This window comes from Notechis scutatus, chromosome 14, assembly GCF_049901735.1.
Source record: "Notechis scutatus isolate UNSWTSFEM ecotype Mainland chromosome 14, rNotScu1.2, whole genome shotgun sequence".
Taxonomy (NCBI): domain Eukaryota; kingdom Metazoa; phylum Chordata; class Lepidosauria; order Squamata; family Elapidae; genus Notechis; species Notechis scutatus.
This window is the reverse complement of record NC_142022.1, coordinates 8,548,514-8,563,204: the sequence shown is the minus strand read 5'-3', so window position 1 is coordinate 8,563,204 and position 14,691 is coordinate 8,548,514. Positions and strand designations below refer to the sequence as shown.

The window sequence follows — 14,691 nt, the reverse complement described above, 5'->3', positions numbered from 1 at the left end:
AACTTTCGCAGGGGTACCCAGAGGTCTTCTAGTCCGACCCCCCTGCTCAGAATCCCAAGATAACCGAGTTGGAAGGTACCTCGGAGGTGCTCTAGTCCAACCCCTTGCTCAAGCCAGGAGACCCTTAATCCCAGAGTCTCCCGCTTGGGCGGGTGGGACTAGATGACCTACAAGGTCCCTTCCAACTCTGATGATCTGTTATCTGTTCTCATTTCAGACCAATGGTCGTCCCATCTCCTCTTTAAAAAAAACCTCCAGGGATGGAGCACCCACACACAACTTCTGAAGGAGGGGAGGCCACTCCTGCCCCTGGGTCGCCTTTTCCACTTGGGAAGGGGCACCCAGAGGTCCTCTAGCCCAACCTGCTGCTCCTGGAAAGACGAGGGAAAGGGGTGCGTGTGTGTGTGTGTGTGTGTGTGAGAGAGAAAGAGAGAGAGAGAGAGAGACTTGTGACTTGTCTGGCAATTGCTGTCTAGAATATCCGGAGCGGGTGTCGGGAGCTTTGTGCGCCTGGCGCTCGCCCAAGGCAAGGAGGCGTCAAAGCCGCGGCCGCCACCGCTTGGGGTCAGCCTGTGCTTCTCGCTCGACGCTTCTCCTTTTCCCGGCCCAGCAGGGGCGGTCCCACCTCCGCCCAGTACTTAAACCCGGGCTGGGACTGCTTGCTCGGCTTAGGAGAGGCAGCCAGCGCGGCACGGAGCGAAGGCGGGAGCGCCCCAGGGCGAGCGAGCGAGTCTGAGCTGGTGCGCGCCGTCGGAGAAGGCGAAAAGAAGGAGAGAAAGAAAGGAAAGAAAGAAAGAAGGAAAGAAAGAAGGAAGGAAGGAAGCAGGCAAGCAAAGAAGGGAAAGAAAGGAGGGTCGACATTGCAGGCCGAATGGATTTCCAGCCGTGGATCTCGCTGCTCGGTCTCTGCTGCGCCCTGAACCTGGTATCCGGGCAGAGGCACACGGTCTTCTGGAACAGCACCAACCCCAAGTGAGTTTACGTGTATGGACGGGGGGCGGCTCTGGGAGAGATGGGGAGGGGGCGCAGGGCAGCCTCTAGGCTCGGAGGGGCAAGGACCCCCCATCTTCCTTTCAAGCCCCCGATTTGGGCCGCGTCCTCTCCTTAGGCGCCCTCCAGGCTGGCTCTGCTGCGCGCCATGGAGAGGCGCGGAGGGACCCTCCGCTCAGACCCCTCTACTTCCCCCCCCGCTTCCCGGATCGGGGAAACGGGGTGTCCGGTTTCAGCCGAGGAGGCCCCCACTCTGCCCCCGCTGGCTTCCAGACTCCCTACCAGCCAAGCCTAAAAAGGGGATTGAATTTGGATAGACTGGCGCAAAGGCGTTTTCAGCCGCCTTTGGGTTCCCAAGCGAGCCCACCGCCTCAATTTAAAGGGTTAAAGGAGCCGGGTAGCCTTTGGATTACACCGCCCCCCCCCGCGTTTCCTATTAAGGAAGAAGGGGAGGGGTTCTCCCCACACCCATCCCATCCCCACCCACCCGGCGCCCACTTCCAGAGTCAAAAACATCTCCAAAACTCCTTCCCTGTATTTTCAGTGGCACTCCAAAACCGGGCCCTTTCAAACTCGGGTGCCAGCTCCAAAGCTTGCCAGCCGGGGTGCTGGTGCAAACTTGCACGCTTGCACGCCCCTTTCCCTCTTGGCTGTGATCTCTCCCCTCAACGCACCCGTCCCCACCCCTGCCTCTCTCTCTCTCTCTCTCTTCTCTCTCTCTCTTTTCCATCTCTGTTTCTTTCTCTCTTTTCTTTCTCTCCTCTCTCTTCTCCATCTCTCTCTCTTTCTTCATCTCTCTTTCTTTCTCTCTCTCTGTCTCTCTCTTCATCTCTCTTTTTCTCTTTCTCTCTCTCTTCATCTCTCTTTTTCTCTTTCTCTCTCTCTCTCTTTCTCCATCTCTCTCCCTCTCCCTCTTCATCTCTCTTTCTCTCTCTCTCTCTTTTCTCCATCTCTCTCCTCCTCTCTCTCTCTTTCTCATCTCTCTCTTTCTCTCTTTCTCTCCTCCTCTCCATCTCTCTTTCTCCATCTCTCCTTCTTTCTCTCTCTCTCTCTCTTTCTCTCTCTCTCTGTCTCCATCTCTCTCCTTCTCTCTCTCTCTTCATCTCTTTCTTTCTCTCTTTCTCTCTCTCCTTCTCCTTCTCTCTCCTTCTCTCTCTCTCTCTCTCTCTCCTCTCTATTTCTCTCTTTCTCTCTTCCATCTCTGTTTCTTTCTCTCTCTTTCTCCCTCTTTCTTTCTCTCCTTCTCTCTTTTGCTCTTTCTTCATCTCTCTTTCTTCCCCTCTCTCTCTTCATCTCTCTTTTTCTCTTTCTCTCTCTCCTCTCTTTCTCTCTCCCCCTCTCTTTTTCCATCTCTCTCCCTCTCTCTCTCTTCATCTCTCTTTCTCTCTCTCTCTCTCTTTCTCCATCTCTCTCTCCTTCTCTTTCTCCCTCCCTCCCTCCCTCCCTCCTGTCTGGCATTTTTACTGCTGAGAGTTAAAACTCCCCACCAAACCTTAACGGACAGCTGGTTTTTCCTTCCTGTGCGCGAGACAAGCCAACTTAGACCCAGAATGAGGGGTGGGTTGCTGGGAGTTGGGGAGAGCTTCCCTTCCACCTTGGCAGGAGGGAATGGAAGGGGAACACAGCATTTGTAAACAGCCAGTGTGTGTAGGCCTGCCTTGGCACCTGGCCCGTACCTGGGAACAGTCACAAGGGCGTGAAGACAGCCTCGCTAAGGAAAGGAGTGGGCAGTGGCAGTTATTGTTATTGTTATTATTATTCTTAAATTTATTTGCCACCTATCTGGCCGCGGGGCCCTTCGAGACAGCCTCCTCGTTGCAGCTACTCCTTGTTGCAGCTACTCCTCGTTGCAGCCTCCTTGCACTTACTTTCTAGCAACAACTGCCATCGCTGTTAAAAAAAGAAAAAGAAAAGTAAAATACCCTTCAAATATCCTCTTTCAAGCCAGGACAGGCGGTTAGAAACGCCTTTCTAACCGGCTCTCCTGCCCCGTGTGGTTTGCTTTGAACATGGGGAGCCCGGTCTGGAATGGCTTTCCAGTAGCAGGGAGTTCCAACAGCTTTCATTCTTTTCTCTTCCCGAGGTTATTCCGCGGCCCGCCACCTCGGCGACGTCTGCAAATCTGTCTTGGAGCAAGGCGGGGTTACCTGATTATCTGGGGTGCCGAGTTGGGGGAAGGGGGTGGTGGTTGGGTGGGGGGTAGTGTTAAGACTGGGGGGGGGGGAGAGATTCAGGCTTGAGTGGGATCAAGGCAGAAGGAAGGAGAGAAACTCCCGTCTTCCTCTGGGGTTCTTTATTTCCAGATTGATTTCGGGGTGATGCAACTGGCGCTTTCAAGGGTGTGTGTGTGTGTGTGTGTGTGTGTGCCTGGGCCTGTGAAGGCATGCCTCTGAGCGTAAGACGAGTGCAGGCTTTCCCGGCTGGGTTTTTAGAGATGGCGGTGGGGTTGCTTGTGGAGGTCTGTGGCACCCACAGGGTTAAACCATCGTGTTTTTTCCAGAAATTGTTTGGCTCTGCAGGAAAACCCAGGCGTAGCAGCTGCGTCCTGTTGTGAACGCCTCAAGGCTGGGGGCCTCTCCAGGTGGTCTCCTCTCCCTCCCCTCCTCCTCCTCTTCCTCCTCCCCAGTTTGTCCATGCCCTTCTTCCCTGGTCGTTTTTTTTTTTTTTTTTTTGGTGCACCCGGCTATATATTTATATTTTGGGGATATTTTTATTTTCCACCAATCCCCCCTCGGTTTCTGCCTGTTTTCCTTTGGGCTGAAAGTCTTAGCAGTCCGCCAGATGTCAGGACTACACCTCCCATGCTCCTTTGCCACGGGGCCCAAGGAGCCCAGCTTGAGGGAAAAACAGGAAGGTGAAGGTGTTGGAATGATTGATGTATGTATCCCATTTATTGGCCGCTCGTCATTCAAGCGGCTCTGGACTAAGCACGAAGCTACGGGTTCTAACTCTTCCTCCACTCCAGCAGCTGAACTGGAGGCAGCCTCCCTCTCAGGGTTGTTGTGGGGTGTGGGAAGTGGTAGAGGGACCGTTTAACAGAAGAAGAGGGTTAGAAGGGACCTTGGAGGTCTTCTAGTCCAGCCCCCTGCTTAGGCAGGAAACCCTATACTGTTACGCACAATGATGGATGGATGGATGGATGGATGGATGGATGGATGGATGGATGGATGGATGGATAGATAGATAGATGGATGGATGGATGGATGGATGGATGGATGGATGGATGGATGGATGGATAGATAGATAGATAGATAGATAGATAGGTGGATAGGTGGATGGATGGATGGATCGATGGATGGATAGGTGGATGGATAGGTGGATAGATAGGTGGATAGATAGGTGGATAGATAGATGGATGGATGGATGGATGGATGGATAGATAGGTGGATAGATGGGTGGATAGATGGATGGATGGATGGATGGATGGGATAGATAGGTGGATAGATAGGTGGATAGATAGATGGATGGATGGATGGGTAGGTAGATAGATAGATAGGATAGATAGATAGATAGATAGATAGATAGATAGATAGATAGATAGATAGATAGATGATAGATAGATAGATAGATAGATAGATAGATAGATAGATAAGATAGTTATATAGAAGATGGATGGATGGATGGATAGATAGATAGATAGATAGATAGATAGAGTAAGTAGGTAGATAGGATAGGTAGGTAGGTAGGGTAGGTAGGTAGGTAGGTAGGTAGATAGATAGGAAGGAAGGAAGGAAGGAAGGAAGGAAGGAAGGACAAAGAATTGGAAGGGACCTTGGAGGTCTTCTAGTCCAACCCCCTGCTTAGGCAGGAAACCCTACATACCACTTCTGGCAAGTAGGTTTATCCAATCTCTCCTTTAAAAAAAACTTCCACTCTTGGAGCATTTACAACCCCTCCCCTCTACCTCCCGGGGCAAAAACAAGGAGGGTCTCTGGCCTTCCTAGAAGGAATGCCCCATCCAAACATCCCCTCCCTCCTTTCTACTCCTCCCCCCCTTTTTTTTGTTTTAAAAAGGCTGGACTTTGGATCCACATTGCAGAAACTCAACCAGGTGGAAAATCTTGGCAAGGCCAGGCGCGGGGAGGAAAGAACCCCAGGCCGGTCAGCCAAGTCCTCCTTTCCCAGGCCAGGCGCCCCGTTGGCCTCGGGCCTCTTCCTTCCCGCCAGGCTTGGCTAGCGGCCAAGGGACGGCGCCAAGGGTTATCCGGGGCAGGAAGCGTTCCTTGGGTTTTGTTTTTTTTTATCCCTTTTTTTCGGGGACAAACATCTTGCAAAGTTTTTCCAACTTTTCTGAGACAGACGGAGTTGTTTGGTCCAGCGCCTGGCGATGACAGCTCCTGGGGGGAGGAAAAAAAAACAGAGGGAGGGGTTGTGTTTTTAGGATGGGCTGGATGAGGGTGAGAGAGAAAACACACGAGGCAGTTATTGTGGGCGACTCGAATCCGGGGCCGAGAGAGACCGACTGAGTCAGAAGTGGAGACGTCAGACAACACCATTCTCCCAACTGCGATTTTTATTTTTTATTTTTGCAGCCATCCGTGGGAACTCGAGGTTTAATTTCGAAGACAAACACATACACAACCGTCGTACCTCAAGGCAGCCCCCTCCCCATTTCAGACCTGGGGGGGAGGTGATTGACACCCCCCTTGCCCACTTAATTCCTGCATTTCCCCCCCCTTTTCCTGACCCCTTTCCTCCCTACTCCCCCCCCCCCAAAAAACACCTTTTCTTAAATTCAACCAGAATCTAACTCTCCGTTTCTTCGTGCCACAAATACTTGTCCAGGTGTTTGGGAGGAAAGGGACATCTGCAGAACATCTGGAGGGCACTTGGTTGCCTGTCTGTATTTTTTTTGGTCATCCTTGGTTCAGGCAACACCTACACAAACACACACACACACACACGCACAGACAGACACAGACACACACAGAGAGACACAAACACACCCACCCCATTCCAGCTCAGCCTAAAACCTTGGCCTTTTTTTTTTTTTTTGCTGCGTTGGCTTTTCGGCTTCCAAAACCTTAATTTTATTTTTATTTTATTTTGGGGGGGTTTCTTTCTCTCCCTATGCAACTTTGCCAGGTGTGTGGGGTGATTTCTCCACCCCCACCCCACCCCTTTTGCCCACCTTCCTGGGTGATCTTTGCAAATAGGGGGTCAGATCCTGGGTGGTTTTGAACCCCGGAGGGCAGGTGAGGAGGGGAAAGAGCACCTGTATCTCTCTCTCTCTCTCTCCTTTGAAGGGGAGGATGCTAAAAGTGGTTTATTGCCAAGGATCGGCCCAGCCTTGGCGGAGGCCCCCGTCAGACCGGTTTGGCAGAAGCCATAGTTTGTTCATTCCTTCATTCCCAGCTGCTGCGTGGGGAAGCGGATAAACCTTTAATAACTAACTTCACCTTTGGAATGTCGCTCGGCGTGGATCCTCTGGAAACTGGGATATGTTCGCTTAAAAGATCATTTTTTGTGGAGGGGGGGAGGCTATCCATCATATCCAGCAAAACAAACCAGCATTTCTCCCTTCCAAGGTTTTAACGTCCTGCCTGGTCTTTGGGGCCAACATAAACCAGCATTCATGGTTTACCTTGCTTTGAGTCCTTTGCAAGGAACAGTCACGCAGAGGTTTGGCTTGCTTTCCGGGGAGGGGGAAGGCATCCACACCTTTTTTTCCCCTTGTTCAGTGAGTGGCGCTTGGGTTTTGTTTTGTTTTTTGGTTGGGTTGGACTAGATGACCCACAAGGTCCCTTCCAACTCTGTTAATCTGTAATCTGAAACAGAAGTTGCCCTCGGAAAGGTGTGGGAGCTTCATCCCTGGAAGCTTTGGAGAAGAGACTGAACTGCCATCAATCAAAATGACCAATCTGCTTGGCCGGGGGTGGGGGTTGGGGTTGGACTAGATGACCTCCAAGGTCCCTTCTAACTCTGTTAAATCTGGATAGGGTGGTGATCACGTGACACACACACCCCACTCCAGGGTTTGGATTGGCATAAACGCATACCGGTTGCCAAGCGTCTGGCTTTTTGCGATCACGTGACCGTAGGGGATTCTGTGACGGTCATAAGCACGAGGATTTGTGCCCCTAAGTGCCCTTTTATATTTTCTCCCAGGAACTTCGGTCACTTTTAAAAAAAAAATGGTCGTAAGACGAGGACGCCTCGGGTTCTTCCTTTTGGACTGAGGATCGAGTCTGCCTGCCTGGCAGCGAAATGTCAAACGCTGAATCTTTAAACAGGAAAATATAGGAGGAATAATCAGCGTTTAAAAGATGTTGGGACCATGAAAAATGTCTAAAATACAATGTCTGGCTGTGATAAAAATCAGGCGGGGGGAGAGATTTTTGCAGAGTAAGATCAAATGTTGCTTACTCTCACAAGCCTCTTGCGATATATTTGTGGGTTTTTTTATTATTAAAAAAAAATCAGATTAAAAGGGAAGTAGAGCAGCTGGTGCATGCCTTCATTGAAGTGGGGGGCTTTAAATGCAGCTTATGTCACTTCTGGACCCCTCCCTCCTCATTGTCACCTGTAAAAATCAAGGAACTTCACCAAGAACCCCAGAACGGAATTTTCTTTTCTTTTTTTTTGCAATAATTTTTTATTTTTATTTTTTGAAACATGTCTTGGAGTGAACAATTGTGGTTCCAGGTTTTTCCTTTCAGGACAAACCTGTCCACGGTTACATATTTAAATTCCTTATCCAATTCCATAATCTCATTACCTATTCCCTTTTTTTCTTTTTAAACTCTTCATACATTACTTTATAGCATTATCTATATTCTTAATCAGGCTCTATATCCATTAAGCACATTTTCTTGCGTTCGTCAAACCCAGCCTGAACATCTGGCTAACTGTTCAATAGATGATGATGATGAAAATAATAATAATAATAATAATAATAATAATAATAATAATAATAATAATAATAATAATAATAATGACTATAGGTAGACAAAAATGCCAAACCCAGCCTGAACACCTGGCTGACTAATAATAATAATAATAATAATAATAATAATAATAATAATAATAAAAATCTTGCAGAATATTTTGCAAACGTCTGGGGTTAGGAGAGAATTGGAAATGCAAATGTTCAAGGAAAAACTGAAATATATTACATCTAATAAAGATGAACGAAAAGAGAATCAGAGCAAATAAAAATTAGTATTTCTTCTGGAGGGAAGAGGAAAAAGTAACCATGTGCAACATGTATACTTGACTTTATGGGGGTTGAGGAGATTTATTCCTGGATTTAAAAAAAACTGGGGACTTTTTTTTTTAATGCTTTTATGTACGTGAAAAAAAACTCCCCCACCTTTTGCCAAAAATGCAAGATTATGGATTGAAACTGATTGCGAGTAACCTCAGGGTTCCCGTTAGCCATCTTGGCTGTGGGTGATAGGAACCGTAGTTATTCCGTAAAGTTTCGAAGGCCCTTTCAGGCTCTTATTGATATACTGGGAGGCTAATTCCACGACACGCTCGATTAAAAAAAAAAGAAAGTGTTTTAATTCCCATTTATTGGATTTGTGAAGGCCGCCTGTTTGAAAACGACACGATTAAAAAGAGATTAAAAAAAAAACCCAGCAATGAGGAGATGGTAATGCCAGACTGAACGTATTTAAATTTCCAGGGGATTGAAGATGCAACTAGCAAATTTGGGGGAAAAATAAAACAGTACATTCCCCCGCCGGAGGGAGAATCAAACTGGATTATGAAATAATCCCAGCTCTGGATTAAACTATAAGATTTAAACTATACTTTATAGTTTAAATCTTAAAATTGATTGACAGGCCTCCCTCCTTGTTATTTAGTTTCTGGGGGCCCTTAAGATGCCCTTGGTCAACCTGTATAGGGGTAGATCTTGACTTACGACCACATTTGAGGCCGGAACTGTTGCTAAGCGAGATAAATCACTAACCAAGTCACGCCTGATTTCACATCCTTTTTTGGGGGGGCTATCTTCATTAAGCAGAATCACCGCAGTCCTTAAAGGATCCACATAGTCATTAAACCAATCTTTGCGTTCTCCCACCCATATTAGAACAATATCAGAGTTGGAAAGGGACCTGGGGAGGTCTTCTAGTCCAACCCCAGCTCAGAATAGAGAATAACAGAGTTGGAAGGTACCTGGGAGGTCTTCTAGTCCAGCCCACTGCTTAGGCAGGATATCCTTAACATCACTTCAGACAAAGCTGGCTTCCCTCCCTCCCTAGATTCCCTAAAGCGAGCTCAGTCATTAAGCGAGGCCCTCCCAGCTCTCGTTATTAAGCAAACCACACTGCCGTTGATCCAATCTGGCTTCTCTCCCTTGGCTGTAGATTCCCTAAAAGAGGATGAGGTATGTGTGTCTACCTTGCAGGGTTGTTGTTAGTAAGGATGATTGCCGAATTTGGAAGTTTGGGGTAAAAAAAAAACAGGATTCTGATGTTCTGTTTATATTTTTTTTAAAAGCCTTTCTTTGGATCTCGTTTTTAGGTTCCAGAGGGAGGATTACACCGTCGAGGTCCGCCTCAACGACTATTTGGACATCATCTGTCCGCACTACGAGGATAACAGCGTCCCCGCCCACGCGATGGAGCGCTACACCTTGTACCTGGTGGAACGGGAGGAATACGACACCTGCAAACCCCGGTCTAAGGAGCAAGTTCGTTGGCAGTGCAACCGGCCGGATGCCCTTCATGGCCCCGAGCGGCTCTCCGAAAAATTCCAACGTTTCACACCGTTCACCCTCGGCAAAGAATTTCGGGAGGGCCATGAATATTATTATATCTGTAAGTCTCCTTTTCGGGGGGTGGAAAACAAACCAGAACCTCGTAGGGTTGTTTGTTTATCTGTGGCAGAAGCACCCTGATTAAAAATAAAATGTAAAAGATAAAATACTAGATTAGAACATTGGAATGGAATGGAATTAGAATTAGAATTAGAATTAGAATTAGAATAGAATAGAATAGAATAGAATAGAATAGAATAGAATCAGAAATAGAATAAGAATAGAATTAGAATAGAATTAGAATAGAATTAGAATAGAATTAAAATAGAATAGAATAAAGAACAGAATAGAATAAGAATTAGAACAGAATAGGAATTAGAATCAGAATTAGAATGATAATAGAGAATAGAGAATAGAATAGAATAGAATAGAATAGAATAGAATAGAATAGAATAAGAAATAGAATAAGAAATAGAATTAGAGCAGAATTTAAAAAGAATAGAATTAGAATAAAGAAGAGAATAGAATGAGAACTAGAATAGAATAGGAATTAGAATAAGAATTAGAATAGAGAATAGAATAAGATAGAATAGAACAGAGAAAGAATAGAATAGAATAGAATAGAATAGAATAGAATAGAATAGAATAATAGAGTTGAAAGGGACCTTGGAGGTCTTCTAGACTGACCCCCTTACTCAAACGTTTTCTGTTTTCTCTGATTCTCACCAGCTGATTTTTAAAAAAAAATATTTTCTCTGATTTTTTAAAAATAAGTTTTTCTGCTTTTTAAATATTTTTCCTCTCTTTTTCCTTTGGTTAGCAAAACCGATTCACCGGCACCGAGATTCCTGTCTTAAATTGAGGGTGAAGGTGATTGGGAAGAAAAGTAAGTATTTCAGCGTTGAAATATTGCTTTTCCGAGTCTCGCCGTCTCCGCTTTTTCTTTAAAAAAAAAAAAGTAATTCATTAGGTTTTCCTACAGAGAATATTTGTTGGACGAAGGGAGCCGCGTAGCGACAATTATGACTTTGCCGGGTTTCATGATTCAGACTTACTCAGGGTGGTGCATACAGGTGGTTTTCATTTAGTGGCGCCTCGTTCAGCGACCGTTTAATCATGACAATGATGAAAATTAATTTGACCTCTGTTCTTTCAATGTATAACCTTTGCGGGTCTCTAAAGCAAAGGAAAGCTGAAGGAAGATTGTAAAATGAATGTTTCACTTAGGGACTGATTCATGGAATGACCAAATTGTTTTGGTCACTAAATGAGGGCAATTTGTATGGGGCGCCAGACTCTCATTTCATACCACAATAAGTGGTATGTGAGGAAGAGGGGAGGCTGGGGGGCGGGGAACCATGTTACTAACTTGGGAACTGCAGCGATTCACGTAACAACGGAGGCAGGAAAGGTCATAAAATGCAGCAGTTCTCACTTAGCGACATAAATTTGGCACTCAATTGCGGTTGTACATTGAGGACTGCTTGTAGAGCGAAAAAGGGGAGAGAGAAGGATGGGAGTCAAGATGGAAGGTGGGGAAGGGGGTTTCAGGATTCAGGGTATCCAGATATTTGGGGTTGTCTGAACTTAACGTTGTCTCTTTCTTCCGTTGTAGCTCTGATACCACCTGGCCACATCCCGACGCAGAAGGGGACCCTTCAATCAGGTAGGCCCAGAAATGGAATTCTGGGAAATTGTGGGTCGGTGGGGTTGTCCTCGTTCCCAATAAAAATCTTTGGGGTGCATACGAGACATATCACCCTCCTTCCACATACGAGACAAACATCCCTCCCTTATTTATCTCCTCGTTGATTTCCACAGATGATCCGGACACCCCGATGCGTAGCATGGGGTACAATTCCGCCCCACGGCTCGGCAGCCCGCTGCCTTTCGTCGGCCTCTTGCTATTGGTCTTCCTCTCTCGGGGGCCCTGAAGGGAATCTCACCCCCCCCAAAGGAACCCCCAGATTGAGCCAGGCAGGGTGGATCCCAATGAGGTCCACGTGGCGAGCGAGACGGCAACGTGGGATCTTCAGGGTTATCGACCTCGAAACCGCCGGTAGTGCCAGGCGCGAGGAAGCGCAACGCACGACACAGGTGTGGTAAGGACAGCATGCAAATCCTCTCTTGTTCTTGAGAGAGAGATCTCGTTGGACTCCCGGTGCGAGAAAGCAACACGGCGAGCAGATGGCGTGTCCTCCGCGGGTCGGAGACGTGTCCTCTGCGAGTCAGGAGACACCGCGGATCCTCCGGAAGTTTGGTGGACGTTGTTGGACATTTCAAGCAAACTTTGTTGGACTTTTCGAGCAAGATATAAGATACGGGCTGCATCCTAAACCACCCGCTCCCCTCCTGGACTTACGAGACCATGTGAATAATTTATCAGACTTAAAAACAGGCAGGACCTGAATTTGGCGAAGACTTCCGCGCAACTCCGGTGACTTGGATTTTGTCCTCGCGATCCAGATGGGAAAGCTGCATCCAAAGGATATCGATTCAAGAACTCGGATCAATACTATTTATTAAAAGGAAAAGAATGACAACCCCAGCAATGATTTTCCATTTTCAACGAGACTTTTATATATGTGATGAATTTAGGACAGCAAAACTTGGGTTTGTTCGCTTCGGGTTTTTGATCCGAAGGGGTGGAAAATTCTCTTTTTCAGATCTGTTTTGATTTGGGTAAGGGCTACAGATCTTGTGGAGGAGGAATCTCACAGGGTCTCTTTCTCCACTAGAGTACAAGAAGCAATCGGTTAAAAACAGAGGCATCCCCCAAAATGCCACAAAAATAAAAAGTTTTGCTAGCATTTTACACAGGTAGTCCTAGACTTACGACCGCAACTGAGCCCAAATTTCCTGTTGCAAAGTGAGACGTTGGTCGTAAGTGTGAAATGCGGTCATAAGTCACTTCTTTTCAGGGATGTCGTAACTTTGAACAGTCACTAAACGAAGGATTGTGAGCCAAGGACTACCTGGATATCTAACTATGCTCAGCTGTTATAAGCCATAAACCAGAAATGTTATTATTCCATTCCATGCCAACCTCGCACTGTCCGTTGTGAGGGAAACTGCCTCTGTTCATGGAGGATCCATTTAGCTGCGAAGGACGGCCGTCCTTATTTAGTGACCGCAATGGAGGCTGTCCACTTGGTCATTCAGCGAAACGGTTGGTCAGTAAACCCCGTAGCCGCTGACCATCTCATTCCAAGCTTGCTGTACGGGCCTGCAAAGGTTCTGAGCGCGAGAGAGCAGGTCGCAACATTTAAGTTTTCAAAAAGGTGCGTAACGGACACAAAACGAGGCCATCGCTAAACGAGGAGGGGCTGTCGTGGTTTTTGATGCCAGTCCTAGTCTCTCCCAAGAGATCAGCTCGCTGTGAATTGGTTCTTTAAAATCTTTGGCTGCTTAACGTTGATCAGGGAGGCGATCGCAGAAGGCGGATTCTCAAGAAAAAGGGGAAATTTATTTTCTGTTATTTTCTGTTTATTGTGGGATTTATTATTATTTGTAATTTCATATTTCTGTTTGATGCGGGATACATTTTTTTTATTGGTTTTAAAAAAAAGAAGAATAAATAAGACCAAAACAAAACTGGCTGCGGTGTGGAGTTTTACGGCGCAACCTCATTTTTGGGGGGGGAATCAAGAGGGCGGAGCTTGGGAGATCAATGGGTGGAGCCTAAAGCATGGGGCGGAGCCTGAAAATCGATTTTTCTCACCCCCGAACGATCCTGTAAATGGAATTTTAAAACAAACGAAGGCAAAAAAAACAACAACGGTGCAAACTGTCTTGCTTGGATGCAATTCCACATTTTTATTTTTACTTTCATTTCTTGCTTTCGGGGGCCAGGTGGAAAAACTCCAGGCCAAAACCTTGAAGCCTTGATAACTATTATGGTCTGTTCAAATGTCTGGCTTGATTTATTTTGGGGATATTGGGAGAGCAAGACCGTGGGATCGAATAAAACTTAGCCGCTTGCCAAGACTTTTTCAAAGCTCCTTTGATGCATTTTTAAACGACGCTTTAAAATCGCCTTTTCACCTGCTTTTTTTTGCTCCCTTGCTGATCAAACACGGTTCTTTATTTCATCAAAAAGAACATCAATAAAAAATGAGGGGAAGCATTATTGGGAGGAAAATAATGTGTTAAGTTGCAGAATTTAGGGGCCCTTGCGCAATGCCGTCAGAGCAAACAGATTTCTAGTTTCTAGTCCTCAAGGTTTCGACAATTTTAATGCTTTTTTTTGGGGGGGGGGAAACGAGCCAAAGTGGCAAAATAAATTTCACCCATCATGAATAAATCAACTTGCGCAGACCTCCTTTAATCCTCAGCCCAAACCGTTTGGCTAGGGCCAAGCATTATATTTTATGTTGTTTGGTTTGGTTTTTTTGAAAAAAGTATATTGCTTCTTTAAAAAATTGCAATATTCCCTCCATCTTCAAGGGGGAAAAGAGTCAGCCCTGCTCTTTGGCCGCTGCTGCAAAAATCTGGATTTGGCAAGTTGCAAAGCAAATTTAATCTTGTGTTTGCTAAAGTTCCGGGCAAACAATTCCTGGTTTGTTTAAGGGCAAGGGTTTGTGTGTGTGTGTGTATGTGTGTCTGTGTGTATTTAAAGCTGTTCCTTTTATAGTGCAGCCTCTTCACCTTGCTGTCATGACAGGTATAACCCAGGAGCTTATTAACAGATAATCAAAGTTGAAAAGGACCTTGTAGGTCATCTAGTCCAACCCCCTGCCCAAGTGGGGTCTCCATATATTCAGGACTAATTCACTGCCTGAATTAAGTTTATAGATAGTCCTGGACATATGACTGACCGTGTGTGTGTGTTGTTAAAAGAATCCTACCTGACTTTACAATCTTTTTCACCATGGTTGTTTAAACAAATTGTTCCCATCCTTAAGTGAGTCACACGGCCATTAAGTGAGTCCAGCTCCCCTCACTAACTTGGCTTGTCGGAACGCCTCAAAATGGTGATCGGATGTAACCAC

At 46.3% G+C, this 14,691-nt stretch overlaps 1 protein-coding gene across 1 annotated transcript; it reads left to right on the top strand.

The window, feature by feature from the left end:
- Positions 1–665: 665 nt before the first annotated feature.
- Positions 666–13,294, top strand: EFNA1 (ephrin A1). The gene is made up of 5 exons (XM_087943757.1): positions 666–972; positions 9,466–9,761; positions 10,521–10,586; positions 11,316–11,366; positions 11,522–13,294. Exons 1-5 carry the CDS (start codon positions 872–874, stop codon positions 11,632–11,634), a joined length of 627 nt encoding a protein of 208 aa, XP_087799883.1. The 5' UTR covers positions 666–871; the 3' UTR covers positions 11,635–13,294.
- Positions 13,295–14,691: the final 1,397 nt, after the last annotated feature.